The 18,763-nt window shown below is 41.8% G+C and overlaps 1 protein-coding gene across 1 annotated transcript in view; it reads left to right on the top strand.

The window, feature by feature from the left end:
* LOC147666319 (gastric inhibitory polypeptide-like) overlaps positions 1-18,763 on the top strand; it is a 96,547-nt gene that overhangs the window by 75,317 nt on the left and 2,467 nt on the right. Inside the window, exon 5 of the mRNA XM_086949138.1 lies at positions 7,637-7,714. Coding sequence (XP_086805264.1) covers positions 7,637-7,714 — 78 coding nt within the window. The remainder of the gene's footprint in view (positions 1-7,636; positions 7,715-18,763) is intronic.

Genomic DNA, 18,763 nt, shown 5'->3' on the forward strand with positions numbered 1-18,763 from the left:
TCTCTGTACTGGGGTGAATGTATGATATTGTTCTGCATTCTGTACATCAACTGTTGTTTTGCATTTTGTCACCAGAGTGGGATGGGTATGCTCAGATGCGAGTCCCATGCTCTCCACATCACTGGAGTCAAGCTATCCTGGCTGAAGACGGCTGATAGCCAGAAACTGGTCCTAGGATGCTTGATTTCGGTCCAGGAAAGACATGGCTTGGCAGTTTGGGCTAGACTGTTCCCATGAGGCACAGGGTCAAGGCTGATTTTCATATGGCCATGTCTGAACTGGGGTGGTGTGGAGTGCAAAAAAACGATGGATTTAGGCCCATATCTCTGTACTGGGGTGAATGTATGACATTGTTCTGCATTCTGTACATCAACTGTTGTTTTGCATTTTGTCACCCGAGTGAGATGGGTATGCTCAGACGTGAGTCCCATGCTCTCCACACCACTGGAGTCAGGGTATCCTGGCTGAAGACCGCTGATAGCCAGAAACCGGTCCTAGGATGCTTGATTCCGGTCCAGGAAACATATGGCTTGGCAGTTCGGGCTAGACTGTTCCCATGAGGCACAGGGTCAAGGCTGATTTGTATATGGCCATGTCTGAACTGGGGTGGGGTGGAGTGCAAAAAAATTATGGATTTAGGCCCAGATCTCTGTACTGGGGTGAATGTATGACATTGTTCTGCATTCTGTCCATCAACTGTTGTTTTGCATTTTGTCACCCCGAGTGGGATGGGTATGCTCAGACCTGAGTCCCATGCTCTCCACACCACTGGAGTCAAGCTATCCTGGCTGAAGACGGCTGATAGCCAGAAACCGGTCCTAGGATGCTTGATTCCGGTCCAGGAAAGACATGGCTTGGCAGTTCGGGCTAGACTGTTCCCATGAGGCACAGGGTCAAGGCTGATTTGCATATGGCCATGTCTGAACTGGGGTGGGGTGGAATGCAAAAAAACGATGGATTTAGGCCCAGATCTCTGTACTGGGGTGAATGTATGACATTATTCTGCATTCTGTCCATCAACTGTTGTTTTGCATTTTGTCACCCCGAGTGGGATCGGTATGCTCAGACGTGAGTCCCATGCTCTCCACACCACTGGAGTCAAGCTATACTGGCTGAAGACGGCTGATAGCCAGAAACCGGTCCTAGGATGCTTGATTCCGGTCCAGGAAAGACATGGCTTGGCAGTTCGGGCTAGACTGTTCCCATGAGGCACATGGTAAAGGCTGGTTTGCATATGGCCATGTCTGAACTGGGGTAGTGTGGAGTGCAAAAAAACGATGGATTTAGGCCCAGATCTCTGTACTGGGGTGAAAGTATGACATTGTTCTGCATTCTGTCCATCAACTGCTGTTTTGCCGAAATGGTCTCTGCCCAACAGGTTGCACACAACATCCAGGCCAAAGGTAGTTGAAATTATCAATGTGGGATGAGAAATTTCAGCAACAGGCAGTGCGTTAAATGGCCCGGTACTGAGTACCAGCACTTCTTTATTTCACAAGGGAGAGAACCAGAACCTCTCAAGAGCGACGTAATACTTTTAATTGGAGAGTACCGGCACTTCTCAGAAACAAGAAGGTACTCTGCTAAATAGTACCTGCACTTTTATTTTTCCATTTTAAGCACTGGCAATAGGTACATGCTTCTGAAAATCCACTGATTCTTCATTAGCTCCGGTGGAATTAGTGTGAAGTCTCAGAGGTGGATGAACTCCTCATGTTGGAGTATTCAAGTTGCATTAGACCATCGAACTGTCAACAGTCACCTTAAGCAAAAGGTGGTCTTTTTTTTCAAGTAAAATGAAAGGCCGTTGAACATTCCAGGTTACGGAGAGTTCATCAGCAGAGAAGACAAGAGGTCTTAGCAGAATAACATTAAGATATAATTTCTAGTTAATATTAAATGTTGTCAGATCCATCATATTAAAGAGGCAATTTTTCTCAGTACTGCCTTTTTATCCGAATATTGATATTTGAGACGAGAGTCTGAGGCTCAGCTAATAGTCTTTCTGAGATCACAAAACTAGAAAGATCCCTCCATATTAAAAAGATACATTGCCAACAAATGCCCAAAGTTCTAAAGGTTGGTACACTAAAGGAGAAAGGGCTTAGCTGATATCCAATTGGGAGTACAAATTCAGACACATTTAAAAGTAGGCGAACCTCAAAGTGATTTCTTCTAGCCCGGTTTTCAAGGACACAACCTTTTATCCCTTTTATGATAGGAAGATAGAGGCCAGGCACACACTGCATGAATCAACTGGGTTCCCAGAATCACCTTTGTCACAAATGATGAGAGAGTATCAAAAAAAACCAGAAGACTGTTGAGGAGATACGCAAGCGCCCAAAGAAAAAAGTGAAAGCATTTGATTATATACTGGCAGCTAGTGAAGCCTTTCCTGGTTGCCACATGACACAAGGTTGTGTTTCTTACAAGTCTAGGTGCACATACACCAATTTCTCTCAAACCATGCATTGAACTTTAATAATGGTATTGTGGGATAGATAATTATTCATCCATTCTCAACAAGGAAATTTGGAGTCTGAGTAAAGTCCAAAATCAGATTCTTAAATCCCGGCTAGAAAGGGTCCATGTGAATTACCTCCATGGTGTTACAAATCATGATTTTAACAAGGGTCCTATGAATCAAATAAGTTGGTAGAAAGGCATAAAATAACATACCCACAAACCTATATGAAGAGCATCCCCAGGGAATTCAATCCTATTTACATACAAGATGCGAACTGGCGTCGTCATTAATAACTGTTCTTCATAGCAAAAGGGTCAATCGGAAGCAACTTCATTTACCTTAGATTAATGTCAAATTAAATTGAGTACCTTAAAATTAGTGAAAAGCCTGGTACAACCTGCACTAAGTGTCCACTCGAGTGTTGCTTTTTGCGCATAAATGAACAGCTATGAAAAAGATGTTCTTGGAAATCTCCCAGTTTCGCAGCTAGAGAGCTAGCTGATAAAGGGAACAAGCTTTTGTTCCATTCTTCTTGCTCAAGTGGAGTAATCTTGCTGTTCTGTTTGGGAGGGCTCGCACTGTCTCCCTCTGTGTAAAGGGATGAATTACCTAAGATTGAGAAATATGGCTTTTAGTTTGAGGTCATTGATTTGGAGTCTCAATTGCTGAGCGGACTATAATTTTTGCATGTTTAGGCCCTGTCAGTGAGTTACCCATCAATATGAGAGGAGTTATCTGTCATTGTTATTGAGTTGGCTGCTGAAAAGAACGTTCTTTGAGAAGAATGGATTCTTGAAACCATCTTGATTTAGTCGACAAACAACCTAGAGGTAAGGGCTGTCTTACTCTCGCAGTTGGTTCAATGAAGAGAGAGATTGAGCTTTAATTTTCAAACAGCCAAGATGAACTATATCTACATGGTTCCTCTTGTCAGTTCGAAAATGAGAGTTTTAAGTTTTCCTCAAATAGACATTTGAAAATGAGAGCTTCAAGCCTTTCTTCAGTGGCCCAACTGTGAAAGCCAAAGCAATGCAATGAGGCATCCAAACCTCTGGAATAATCATGCATATATACCTATGGTCTTCATGACAAGCCATTATCTATCTTCTTCAGCACTCTTAAACACTCTAGTGACTAGGCCATACTCAGAGAAACATGTAAGAGAGATCCGATAAACAGTAGTCTGACTGAGGCATTTTAATATTTATAGAATGCATGCAAGTTGTGGTGCTGTACACAAAGAGAAAGTTACTGAATGTCTTTTTCTCCACAGACTAACATTTAATCAATCCATTGAGAAGATAAATGTATAGGTTAACTCCTGTAGGCAATGATGAAAGTCTAACACAACAAGCACATTTGTAAAATCATTAAGACCTCACTTAAGGCTGAATACAAGCCATCTGAGTTGATCGTGCTGACCCAGATAGAAAACCTGGAGACACTGAATATCCTCTTTGTTGATTGGAATAGGAAAGTAGGCATCTAGGAGCTCAAAAGATCCCAGCTAGTACCCTGACGCAACACATCCAGATTCTGTACCATAATTATCATGTGAAACATGGCCAGTAGGAGAAATTTCCACAGGTCATGCAGGTAAAGGCCTCTGGTCTTTCTGGGAACAACAAAGCACCTAGCAAAAACCACTAGCCCTTCTCCAGATTCATACCCAGTTTGACAGCTCCAAGAAGTGGATACTTCTGAATTTCCTGTTGAAACGCTGAAGATTTATGGCACCTTGAAGGAGATGCGATTTGGGGGTGTAAAGGAGGTGTCAAGAAAGACATTTATATACTATTTTCCATACTCATTGGTTTTTGGTAACAGAAAGCTGGTGAGTTTGTAAGGGGAGGGAACTGCGACTAGTTTGTTGATGACGGGATTAGACACACCCAAAGGAAGCCATACAGATCTGTCCTTTTCAAAAAACCTACATTGTCTGGTATACATATTAGAAAGTGTAAGATTATATTCCATTGTAAAGTATGCATGGAACTACATTTTTTGAATGGATGTATACAATGACAAACTCCACTGTTGTCCTGAGAAAATACAAAACTAAGATTTAGTTGCCACTAGCCCTGTTTAGGGTTCCCACGTAAAGTACTAGTTTGTGAACTTCTACTAAATGGCCTCATAAGGGGCCAAGACCTGAGCCACAAGTGTCTGCGTATAGAGGCGGAGGTATTCATAGCTCTAGCCACTGTGTCCACATGTCAATAGCTGGGTGTAGCGTGCTCTAGAACTTTCGAGTCGTGGTTTCCCAGAGATAGGGACAACGACATCCGGTAGAAAGAGTACTCCTACAGATTAAGTTTTAGCAAGAGATGTTCACAGAGATGACCCACCTGAGAAGAAGAAAAAGCGCAAAGGTTTAAAAAAAACCTTCAGGTGATTAAGTTGTGGAAAAAGAGTCAGTTGAACAGAGAGGTATGGCACCAATTAGGCAGCAAGACTAAATGATCAAATTACCCTCAGAAGAAGCACAGTTCCCCAGTCAAGAATTTCAGCAGACGATGAACCATTGAAGGGACTCCAGCTACACTGCGCGCAGAGGAGAGATAATTCCATCCCCTTTTATACGATGGAAAAAAATAGAAAACAGAAATCTGTAAGGACCGGAAGTAGCATCACCATGGATTGGTCAGTTTCGTTATCGATTATGATGGAAGACATTCATTTTTCTTAACTTTTGAGATCAAGCCAGATCGAGTGTCTTTAGGGCAATAGGGCCGAAAATATATTGATGATAGATTGTAGTGCGTCTCACCATTCCCCTTACTATCACTAGGTTAGGTGGGCAAACGGTAGATAGGAACGTAGGTGCTGTGACACATGGTCGGCGGGTTTGTGGAAGACTGAAGTGTTTTCTCATCATGGTGTTTCTTTCTCACCTGAGTTGTCAGCTGTGGCTAGCACCTCGCCTGCACTACCTCTCACAAGAGAATGCCCTATTTTCTTCCCTGCCCAACCTACTGGAGCAGGACACAGGTGTGTGAGTACTGTCTTTTTTAAATTCAGGCCTTTACTTTTATTGTGTTCTCTTTGGTGCCAGTCTGGAGGGAATGATTTTTCACCAACCTCACGCTCCGATTTAATTATCAATTCTTCTAATAGACACCAGACTTTGGACAAGATGGCATCATTTCCAGATTTCCAGTTTCTTCTGTTTTTCCTTTCTTGAAAAAGGGCAGTGACATATTTTGCTATGGCCAAATCAACATCTTTTAAACCACCTGTGTTACATCTGCTATTAGCCCAATCCTTTGTGGCGATATAAATTCCTGCATGCGACTTCATGCTTCTCCCTATGTAAGGAGTTGCAACCAGCAGTACTCTGCTGCTGAAACATTCTGTAATTTTTGTAGCCGTGTTCTTTGCCTTGTTACTGATTTCTATCCACAAGTTCTTCTTCAGAGATGTTTCCTAGGTTCTGAATCTCTTCCGCTCCTTCTGGTATTCTGCTCCTGTCCTCACCAACTACAGTTTTGTATTTGTAAGTGGCAGGCTTCTCTATAATTATTAACCTTGGATATTACCTCTCTGGATGGAGGTTTTTTATGTCACTTGGCTATTTGCCCTTACTTCTTGCAGCGTTGGCAACAGAAAAAGGTACATCATTGTGTCCAGCAATTGATATGAGAAGAAATTCCCAGGTGGAACAAAGAAATAGTGTTAAGATTATAATTCCATCCTTGTTCCCAAGTCACCTAAACGTGTATTCAGTGGCTTACTACTTTCTGCCTGGGCATGAACCTCCAATTCCCTAAAGCAAGACACACCACAACGGTACTGGTGCTGAACTGTTGCACTCAGATTTTTTTTCTTAATTTTCCCTCTACTCTTGTTGTTCGTGCAGTGAACACAAGAAGAAGCATCCTAAGAAGACATGTGTATAACAATATGTAACAGAAACTGTAAACTTTAGTAGTACAGCCAAAAGGTAGAGGCAAGTGGATTAGAGTTTTTCAGGCTACCCATATTGCATCAGACGAAAGTAACACAGGTACTCAACTGCTGGAACTCAGGAGTGGTAGTTTTTGGAATACAGGCTACTGGCCCTCGTGGAGGATTAGGGAGCCTCATATATCCTATAGTTTTCTGAGCCATTTAGGTTGAGTTCCAACGCAGGAACACTCCTCTGCAGTACTGCAATGGCCTTATGTGGTTTGAATAAGTTTGACTGTACCTATGACTAGATACTTTCCAACCAATATGTACTCTAAAGTTGTGTTGCAGCTGGAATTACCTATTGAATAGACACTGAGGGCCCAGGAACAGGGGAGGTGATCCTCATGCCTGTATGGGAGGGCAATGATGAAGATGGTACTTCAACCTTTCATAAGCCCTAATAACTAAAATGTAATGTGTAGGTTTTTGTTACAAAGTCAGTGGTCTCCTGAGGTTTCTGAATATACCTTCGACTGCAAAACAAATCCTATCCTTAGACACCTTACCTGAATTCCAGCATAGGTTACCAAATGGAAGACCCCCATGCAAAGTCACATATTTTGCGAGAAGTAGCCACAGAGAGGAAACTGCTGCACAAAAAAACATTTCTGTTCCTCAGTTGCGTGAGTGGAAGAGGGAGGGACCCCAATTATCCAAGTATTTTTTTCCTCGAGTCAAATCAAACTTAATACATCGAATCCAAACATGCCATCTCCAGGAAAAAAAGTAAAACCTATTCAGAATTCACCCCAAAAAACCCTATCTTTACGTCTACTTACGAGCAGAAAAAAACAAACAGAAAATGAGCAAGGATTGTTAGTAAGCTACTACTAGTTGTCAAGGATGGTGCACAAGATTGGGATGCTTAAGACAAGATACGTTTACAAGACTTTTACGGACATACCCTGTTTTGGAGAAGCTTTTCTCAATCCTGCTTGGAGTGCTAGCATTCACCGTCATCTGGGAAGGAGAGAGAGAAAAGAAACCTAGCTATTCTTAACTGTAACATTAACCATTTGTGCATATATTCCAAGTGAAACATGCAAGCGTAAATGCAAAGTAGTGCATGTTAGTATATAAACTTATTTTGTATTATTTGGAAGATCCACGCTCAAAATGTATGTCATGTATTCGATGTGTTTAGTGTAACCCCAAAGTTAACATGACAATAATACTACTTTCTTGTTCCAATATCGATTTGCAACACTCATTTCTTAGCTTTCCAGCAGACGTGAAGGCCACTTTAAGCCAGAAGATATTGGATTTGATGGTTTCTGAAGATCTTTGCCCGGAGAGGTGAGTTATTTTAATAAAAAGTTGCATAGTGTCACGATGAGGATTTTCACACAAAAGATACTCACCTGTCAGGATGATTTATGTATTTATTTATTCATTATCAGTGTTCTATAGCGGAGACCAGACCCGGCAGGTGACTAGTACTTTATGGCGTAGGTACCAGTCACAGGGAAAAAAATGTCTATGGACACTCTAATATCAAACAATAAAAGGTTACCCGTCACATGAAAGGGTGCTATGCATAATACTGATTCACAAAGTTCAGCTCCGTAGACCACTGCAGCAACTGCTTTCATTTTATAGATCTGAATTATAGCACTTATTAGGTCACATTATATTTTGCTCTTATAAATTATGGCAATCCACATGCATCGTCTCAGGGTGCAATCCGTTTGTTGTATTTGCGTTATCCAGAGTAGCAGATAGTTGTTTCAGAGACTTGAATAATCAAAGTGAAAAGTTTCTTTAAGGTTCAACCTTGATTAAAAAACAGTTAATCACGGCATTTTGTTGGTTCTGTTAGTGTCAATAGCACTACATAGTCTGCAAACAAAACGATTGCAATGTTTTTACTACCTAGATTCATTGTTTCTAGTATGAGATTAGGAGTCTATGCAGACATGTTTATCTACAGATATAAGGTGTGTTGGGGGGTGGGGTGGTTTGCAGTACACAACCCTGCCTAACCCCAGTTGTGATCTAGATTTCTGGATTGTCTTTGGCTTCAATACCTGAGCTAGACTACTAATAGTTCTTAAAAATGATGTAATGCGGTGAGTGGATACTCCAGCACGCCTTCTTGTGGTTGTCATTGCCATAGCCGTGCTCAATTCATGAGATCAAATTCAGTTTTCAGATTAATAAAGGTAGCAAACAAGAGGATATTTTTGCCCAAGCCATATCTGATGATTAGCAAATATACTACGAAGTCCTGTCATTCGGGCATACTGCTCTACTAAATCCAGCTTGGAGGTTGCTGAAACTGCTTTTACTATTGGTCCACTACTAGATATGGTTTATCATGACTACCATAGATCTTCCTAGTTCCATCCAGAAGAAGGGAAATAGGTGATAGTTTCCCAGGTCATGTTGCACGTCTTTTTTGAATATTGACACAACAGTTGACAACCCCCAGGAATCGAGTGCATAGATGCTATTGATAACGTGGTTGTGCATAGCTGTGAGCGTTAGTAGCTACAATTTTGGACTTCCACGGAATATGTCGACATAAACAATATCTGGTCAAGGCTTTTTATTAGGTTTCGGATTGTAGGTTGCGGGTTCTTCTTCTACTGGTGCAATTTCTTCTGCTAGCACAGAGCGTTTTTATGGTTGAGTGTAAAGGACTGATCTAATGGCTGGCAAGCATAAATACACATCAAGTTTCTAAAATGTGCAACCTAGTCTTATGCACTTACTTCATTAGCAAGACATATAATATTTACAGTGCAGCCCATGTAACAATCTCACAGATTTTTTGCTGTGTTAATTTACCATGCACAGCTGTTTTTAGTGCCTCCCAAAATTTCCCGTGTCTCATCTTTTCTTGGATCCTACAAGATTTTTGTATTCTTACTTTAAGGACCTAAAAACAAGATCATTTTGAGTTCTATGATGCCATGACCTCAGCTGAAAATTTGTAATAAACAGTAATTTGACATTTTCCTGATCACATTTTCAAATGCCTAAACTAGGAGCTGCTGTTATCACATCTCTGCTGCTGGTGGTGGGGGCAGGAGGAGCAGAATCACGGTCCCAGCGCTTATAGAGATATTCAGCTTGATTCATCAAAGACCCGTTTTGCGAGTCTTTAATAGCGATTCATAAGGAATCGCTATTACAGACTCGCAAAACGGGATTCATGTAGGAATCGCAAAATAAAATGCGATAAGGAATAACTCCGCATTCATTCCTATGGGCCAAAAGGCCCATAGGAATGAATGGGGAGTATTCCTTATTTGCGATTAGCAATTAGCTAATCGCAAATAAGATAGCGATTTAAAGGGTGCCAGGGGTGTCCAAAGGACACCCTGTAGCACCCCTTAAATGCAAATTTAAACAGGTGTTGCGCACACACATGTCCAAAGGACATGTGTGTGTGCAACATGCAACTTAGAAAATGCTTTTAAAAGCATTTTCTACGTTTTCGCTATTTACCACGAGGTTTGACCTCTCTGTAAATAGCGGGCCGAAATTGCGAATTCGCAATTTAAAAATAGATGATGAATTGCATTTAAGGAATCTCAAATAGAGATTCCTTAAATGTAATTCCTTGCAAAATAGCAAAATCGCTATTACCGATTTTTGCATTTGGGATGATGAATCCCAAATGCAAACATCGCACTCGCAAAGGGCCAGATTCTCAGAATCTGGCCCTTTGCGAGCGCAATTCAGCTTGATGAATCAGGCTACAAGTCTACTCCTATGGGACACGAAAACACCTGGCCTAGTACTCCGAGGCATCTCTGCTGCAAGTGGGGGAGGGGTGCCAAGGGGAGGAGCATCACAGCCCCAGCACTTATATCGCTTTGTCTTCTCCTATGGCGCACAATGCGCCTACTTGAAGAGCGGACCAGTCTACACTCGCCTGAGCCTGATTTGGTTTGGCTAGGCCCTCTCTCTATCGCTAATATCAGAAGGTCCTTCGTTCTCAAGCTATTTAAGAAAGTGATTCCTGATCTATCATGGATAAGCAAGGTTGTTCCATCCACTGTGCATCGAAGAGTTACTAGTAAGATATCGGTTGGCTTCTATACCTTCAAGTATGTGAAGCAAGGCCATCTTGGGGTACCAACTGCGTGCACTGTAATGCAAATACTAACCCTGGGCGGTGAACTCCACTCTGCTCGCAGAGTTTGTGCGTTTTCAGCACTCTGCGTTACGCGGAGCTTGCGGAGATCCGAAAAACTCTGCATAGCAGAGACGAGCAGAGTTTTTTTCCTCGCTCACGTTCGTCAACGTCAAGTTGGTGACCGCAAGAGAGGAAAATCAACCTCCCGGCGCAACTTTTTTTCTCGTTCGCGATTGTCAACATCAAGTTGGCGCCAGTGAGCATGGAAAATCAATGTCCCGGCGATTTTCTCAGCTCACGTTGAGGAACTGCTTGCACTGTGCATGGTGTCGTTTGCAATAATTCCACAGTGTGGACAAGCATCCGGCACTGTGCAATCACCATGAACGGCATTTTTCTATCGTAGTGCGGCAGTCTTTTTTGCACTTTGAGGAGTTCCGAGTAGTGCAACTCCACAAACTCCGCCCAGGGTTAGCAAATACTCCAGATTAAAAGGTTTGAATGGATGGGCAGACCCAGGTGGTTTGGAAGAAGTGCCCTATTAAGTTTTATACCTAAGGCGCTTCGGGAAGTGCCTCAGCCCATGCACCACAGCCTGTTGCAGGAGTATTAAATACCATGGAGGTGGTTCAACTGAATGAGGCAATAATGTGATGAGACAGACACTTCCCTGAGGCACAGGAATTTGTGTCAATTAGAGGTGCAACATCACCCTACCAGGCATTATGAAGAGCAGAGGTTGAATTAAAGAGCAGAGCTCAATACAGTTGAGCGATAGGGGGCTTTTTTTAACTTGGCATCTAACAGGCTAAAGTCTGCCTATTTGTCCAAGTCTTTGAGGAGGTGGGTGCCAGCATGCTGAAGGTGGACATAATGCAAGAAATGGGACCAATGAAGATTGAATTTCACCTTGAGAGCTAAAAACAAATGCAGGTGTAATTGGGATGTCACATTTCTGAGCGGAGATAACTGTGATGGTGGTTCACCCACTAAAACTCTCTCTGCGAGAGAGGATACGTCTCCCAATCATGTCCGAAACCATAGCAGCGGTTCTCTTACTGATCTGTGTGATGGGATCACAGGTAGGAAGTCCAGCCAGATAATGAATACCAGTTTAGCGGCAGGCAACGTGGTTGAAGGGGTGCAACCTCTACAGAGATAGGGCAAGGAGGTGCAATTGCACATCTTTCAGTGGCGCAGACATAATCATTCCGAGGACTGCTAAGCCAGTAGGGGATGTATGACGATACAACGCATACATTCCCAACGCATACCATTACAACAAAACTTTTACAACGCAGGATCCATTACAACGCAGCTGCTATTACAACTCATGCCATTACAACGTAAGTATGGGTAAGTATTTTTTTTTTTTTAATTAATGTGAATGTAATAGTAGTGTAACTGTTGGATAGTGTAGGGGCTAAAATTACTATTCTAACTCCAGGGGGGTGTAATAGTAGGGTAAGTGGTGGATAGTGTAGGGCTTTAAATTACTATTCTAACTCCAGGGGGGCGTAATAGTAGGGTAAGTGTTGGATGGTGTAGGGGTTAAAATGTAATTAAATACTTACCCATACTTACGTTGTAATGGCATGCGTTGTAATAGCAGCTGCGTTGTAATGGATCCTGCGTTGTAAAAGTTTTGTTGTAATGGCAGTGCATTGTTTTAGTTGCGTAGTAATGGCTGTTTCCCCCAGTAGGCGATAAGGCGGGGGAGCCCTATCGTATGAGAAGACGTCCATTATTTTAAACCCCTTTAAATTGGATCTTGTAGCATTATGCCATGAATCTCTTGGGGCCCTATTGTCCCACAGAAAGTTTTGAAGCAAGGTATCTCTCTTTGCAAAGAAAGAGGGCGAATGTGAAAATAAATAGTTTTGTAACACATTATGTTGTTTGGGCAGGGATACTATCTTAATGATAGCCACTCCTCCTATTTTAGATAAGGGACTATCCAATGGCTCAGGTCTCTTTCAGAGTCTCTAAAGGCAGTGGGATGTTACCCTACCATCCACTTAACATCAATGACAAAACATAAACTCCCAAATTTCAGAATACATCCAGAGCCACCGTCAACTGCCTTAGTCCACGTCATGGGTACAGAATCGACTTCAGTTGGTTAGCTTTAAGTCACATACCTGTCTGAAGCTAATGAGGAGTCTAAGGAGCCGTGAATCTAAGTTCTTGTAATTGCCCAACTTAATCAACAGGTCGTGAGCATAAAAGGAAATCCAGTCTTCAATCCAGACCCCCAGTGAAAGCCTTATATAATTTGGTATGCCCTCTGAAGCCCAGCTTGGAGCTCAAAGACTAAAGCGAACAGCAGGGGAGAAGGACAGGGCATCCTGGTTGGGCCCCCTTCCAAATTGGGAAGACCATGGACAGGATCCCATACACTCAAACCTGGGCTGCTGAACAAGTGTATATTAGAAGGCATAGGCCAGTATTTGGAGCCGTGGCCTATGGTCAACATTACTGAGAACAATTGGCCAGACCTATTGAAATGGAATTTTTTATAATCTATCAGGAAGACCAGAGGCCAATCCCAGCAGGACGAAGGAGCGATTGCGTTCTGTATCCGTCTGATGTTCTTGTAGTCCGTATGAATGGGGAAATGACTATGTGGGTTTGATCTGTTTAGCAAGAACCTGCTCAAGTGTTTTAGTTTCAGCATTGGCCTTAGGGATATAGGCCAGGTTTCAGCAGGACGCTTATGTAGGCTTCACAAAGGTCCAGTACCGACTCTCCAGTATCTAAAGCCCCAAGAAACATGCCTGTGTAGTGTAGTGTCAGTTTATAAGAGTGACAGTGAAGAATTAAGTGGAGAACCCAATTGGGCTCAGGGGTTTCCTATAGATGAATTGGAAATTAGCATCAGCATCTGTCACAATTTCATGGTTAAGTTTATCTGTATCAAATGTGGTGGGACTCATAATCGGAGCATCTGCTATGAGCAGTTCAATATTGCTCAGCAGCTGCTGTCTGTCTCAATTATAAAGATGTACATAGTGATGAGGTGATTGACTATGTTACCAATCACCTATTTTGACACTACTGCACCGAGTCAGTAGTAATGTGATTCAAGGGATGTTTACGCTTACTTTATCACAATGCTCATATATTCAATACTGGGATGCAAAGCAGATGTTTTCAGAGTTCTCTTTTCAGTGCAGCTTCAGAGCGGTTTGGAACAGTTCCAGTGTTTGTATGAATTGAAGCACAAGAACTAACAATTAGTGGGGACAGGTCATGTCAGTAGAGTAGAGCCTGCAAATACCCCAATCAAAAGACCAATTAATGAGGCCCATAAGTGGCCCTCAAGGATACTCAGATATGCCATATATTTCACAGGTCATGTCCAATGATGGAGTCACAGTCAACATCACAAGAGGGCAGAAGAAGGGAGTGAAAAGGAAACATTCCTTGCCTCTGTCCCGTCAATTTATATCCCTCAATTGTATAACCAATCGGCAAAGGAGGAGTGAAATCAGCAATCCATACTTGGTTCTTATCCTAATTACCTCTACCAACTCACTACTCCCCCAGGTGTCCTCAACTCCTAGGTTCTGGGATGTGGGCAAGCAGGACATCTGGCATGTCCAAAGTCTCACATCCACCTATCCACAGCGAGAAGCTACCAGCCACGTGGTAGCTCTATGGCGGTAAGGGGGTTCAACAGCCAGTCCTACACTCACCCCGATCCCCTGAAAGCATCGTCACTAGCACTCACCCTGTCAGCAGCCAACTGCTGCATGACACCAAGGGGGGAGGCATAAGCACCCACTGTACAAGCCCACTGGCAGCATAACGGCCGCAGGGATGAGCTGCTTACCCAGATCATGCGTCTATCCTTAGTCAGCTGCCACCCTGCCTTGGAGTAACTTCAGATATCTCTGGGTCTTTTTAGCCCAGGTGCAGCTGGGATAATTCACCCCCCAAAACCCCACCATAAATTATAGTGTGAGAAGGAGATAGATAGAAAAGGCTGACTATATGCAGGAGCATGGAGCTTTGCCTCAGTAAGACCTTCCTACATTCCATTCGCAGCTAATAGCCTCCACCCCCAACCTGCAGTACTGTGGTCATCTAGGGACCAAGGGTGAAAGGAGAGTTTCAGAGAGTCGCAGCTGCAGAATGGTCCCTTAGTCATAACTTCATCCTATCTTTGTGCGCCAATGATGGCCAGCTTGCCAAGAACCAGAAGCGCAGCCCTGTTCTGATGGAGGCGACGCAATCAGAACCGAGCAACCACATGGCACAAAAGACAGCAGAGGGTCATAAGTCAAGGAAGACCATTCATTTGGGAAGATGCTGCTCGTACTGGCAGGATTTTATGGGCATGGGAATGGAGCTCCCTTAGAAAGCATCTGCCATCCTTGCACTTCAAGCCGCGCCTTCTTGTCCAACAGTGCTATGGATGTTCAAGGTGACAACTTCTCTTTCAGACTCTTTCCCAATTCCTCCCAAGCTCGTTCAGGCCATTGGAAAGTCAAATAAAACACATGCTCCTCCCACCTGGAAATAAAGGTCCTCAAATACTTAGAAGGCCCCATCCCCTGCAAGAAAATGAGTGTTAATCTATTGAAAGTCAGATCTGCTGTCGGAGTGGTAGACCTTGTTCACAAAGGTCTTTGAAGCTGGTCAGTTGGAGACCTCCCCTTGGACAATAAAGTATCAAATACTAGCTCCCAGGGGACCCAGCTATAAAGGATCGATTAAGTCACCAGTTTAGTGTTTGAAAACCATTAAGTAGCTACGTGACAACCTAACAGAAGTATTTTTTACAATCTAGCTTAATACAAATATAATGCGTCTGTTAATTTCTACTTCCTTAAAGATTGAAATGCTACAGGACTGATATTTCTAGCTACTTACTAACAGCAGTTAGCAAAAACTATTAATAAATGCATTTAAAAAGGCGTTTTTAAGCTTCTACTTACACAAACATGGCTCTATGTCTCTGTTTTGGCAGCATGTCAGACCAGATTTAGTTTTGAGATTTACATACCAAGAGGCTATGTACGCCTAATTTGAATACACTGTATAGCTGACTTGCAAAGTAGTAAATCGGTCATTCAAATTGTAAAATCTGCTCAGCTTTTACTTTTGATACACGTCCGGCTTGCATTTGTACTACAAGCATAGGTTATTGCAAGTTTTGATCCAAATATCAGTAGATAAAGTTTTCTATGCAGGCTTAATTACATTTAGAATTTGGCTATAAGGCAGACTGCACCATTTGAACATATTACAGCTAACTTACACAAATGTAAGGAATAGCAATTTAACAACAGTGAAGTGCATATGCAGTTGGGAGCTGCTTAGCAGGCCTCTAAAGCCCAAGGGTCAAAATATACATTTATATTGTCAAAATCCTAACTGAAGAAAAGCGTGACAAACAAAATCGATTTTCTACTCCCATATACATCAAATATCAGGAAATGTAAACCTATAAAAATATCAACAAAACGGGCTGCAGTGAGTATTCAGAACACCCAATTATGTTCCCACAGGCACCTTGACATCTACTCTAGTCAGAAGACAAAAGGGATAGCAAATATCAACAAAGACAACATTGTAACATTGAACAAGAAACTCTCTCTATCAGTGGCAGACAAAAACATATCTGCCTAACCAATGAAGTCTGTTTCACCGGTAGTGCTGGTTTTTCTATTTGATTGTATAAACACTGCATTCACCCCAAAAGAAACAATAAGAACAAGCATTGGCATAGCCCAATAGGTCTCGTCATTGTGATCTTAGAAGGTAAATTAAAGGCATTGCTATTTTAATAAATAAAATGAATACACTTCGATTATCCATTAATCTGAAAAAATGCCCTGCATACTAAGCTTTATTACTTTGCAGTGTGGTAAAAAAAAAATGTACAACATGATCCTAAATATTTGTTTTCAAGAATCCATGCACGGGTGTCCAACCTCAAACTGCTCAGCCTCCACCTGTTGCAACGACTCAAAGACTAAAGTATTTTTCAACAAGATTCATGGTTGTATTTGCACCACCATATTGAAAGCGAAACTCCAAGTTCCAGAACGCTACCCGCTGTAGGGCAGAAAGTGTAACACGTGGCCTATAAGCACTTAGTAGTTGTGACTCGCAATGTTACAACTTCGCAAAGAGCTGCCAGCCTATTAGGGCTGCTCATGGGCGAATGGTGTCAAAATGCTACTTAAGAAGTTATTCCTCTGCCACTAAAACGCAGATTTGCATAGACGTTGTATCTGTTCCTCGGCTCCTGTTCGATCTTCCAGTCTGTGTCTACCTTCCTTCTAAACCGTCAAAACATTTGACAAAGGACGGATACACAGAAAGGGAGGCGCGAACGGGGGGAAGTTTATACTACAACTCAGAAACAAACACAAGTTATCAGGCTACATTGCCGCCGAGGAAACCAAAAAGGGACTTTGAGAGATACCCATAGAAGCCCACGGTGTTCTAAATAAAGGCCAATAGCATTGCGCCTGAATATGACCACTTAGGCAATGCATCCGAATCATGCCTATACAGCGGCCATTTCGTTACTGTAATGTTTGTCATTCATTGTAGGAAACAAAATGTGAAAATACAGGTAAAACAAAACTAACTGGTTTAAAACCACACAAATGTTTTATGTATTACAAATTGTCAAATGTTTATCACCCTAAATATATCGAAAGACCCAAGATCGATTTAAAACAATGTTGGTTGGTTAACCACTGGGTTCTCTCACCGCACCATGTGTAAGTAGCGTTATAGTGCAAGAAATATCTTCGGAAATAGTCGCTCCCTTTAGTCTAAGTATTTAAAAGGCACAGACATTTCTTTATTCTTCGGACTTCTGAGCAGCTAATCTAAGATGCGACTCGCGTGCTATTGCAAGTCAACATGGGATTAAATAAACAAGCATTGCGACTATTTTAGGCTGCTCCTTTTCTCTCTTCGTGTTAACTGTAGTTTCGTTTACAAGAGGAGGCGACACCCCAGATGGTGCAAAGCTAGGGGAAAAAAAGCATTTAAAAGAAAATCAGAGCGGCGCGTTAAAAGCAATTAGTAACAGGATACTAGGTTAAGCAAGGGCGGCCATGTTAGTAGGAAAGGCAATAAATTGCTTTATCAGATAACAAAAGCACGTGACAAAGGTGGTATGCAGCTGCAGCTGCCAGCCTGCTCGCTCTCGAGAGCAAATCGCAATGGGAGTGAACATTTTAAGCGCGGCATGCACCCGTCTTTGGCCAATTGCGTGCTTTCATTTATTGAAAGCCACACGCAAAGGCCAATAGAATTCAACAACCAGACCCACAAGCTTTCTGAAAGGTTTCAGAATGCCTGGAGTGATTCCAAGAGGTACAGCAAAAATGCAGGCAAACTCTGAGCAATGCACAAGTGACTTGTGCATTGCTCAGAGTTTGCCTGCATTTTTGCTGTATGTCTTATTGTCTTGATTAAGTGTGTCCAAAGGGAATTGCTTTCTTGACATTGTCAATAGTTGGTACCCCATCCCTTTGGTAGAGGGTCCCTCTCTCTTTTATTAGTGATTCCAAGAGGCCCTCTTAGAGCATCGCATGCACGCTGCGCTAGGCTCGACCTAAAAAGGGCACTTCCTGCCTCAGGACTTCAGAAAATGCTCAGATGGTAGAACTGAAAATCCACAGAAACAAACGCCACAACACATTTTTTATGGCTCATACAGATTGTACCCAGATTCGACCATCCAAGAAAAAGTAGGCAATAATAAAACCTGCTTCACTTTAAGCAGTTAGTAAGAAGTAGAAAATTAATCTGTAGCTGTTGAAAACACCCAGCTTATCTCCAACAGTTTATTTTTCATTGTCAGGATATCTAATAATCAACATCTAGAGTTTTCGTTTGCTTATGTGCCTGTACACTCGTCAAGATACCCCTACGTACGTATACACATGTATACGCGCGCACACACAGACAAACAAACACACATATATATACATATACATATATATATATACATATACATATATATATACATATACATATATACATATATACATATATATATATACATATACATATATATACATATACATATATATACATATACATATATATATATACATATACATATATACATATACATATATATACATATACATATATATATACATATACACATATATACATATACATATATATATATACATATACATATATACATATACATATATATACATATAAATATATATACATATACATATATATATACATATACACATATATATATA

This window comes from Lissotriton vulgaris, unplaced genomic scaffold (assembly GCF_964263255.1).
Source record: "Lissotriton vulgaris unplaced genomic scaffold, aLisVul1.2 SCAFFOLD_3102, whole genome shotgun sequence".
Taxonomy (NCBI): Eukaryota; Metazoa; Chordata; class Amphibia; order Caudata; family Salamandridae; genus Lissotriton; species Lissotriton vulgaris.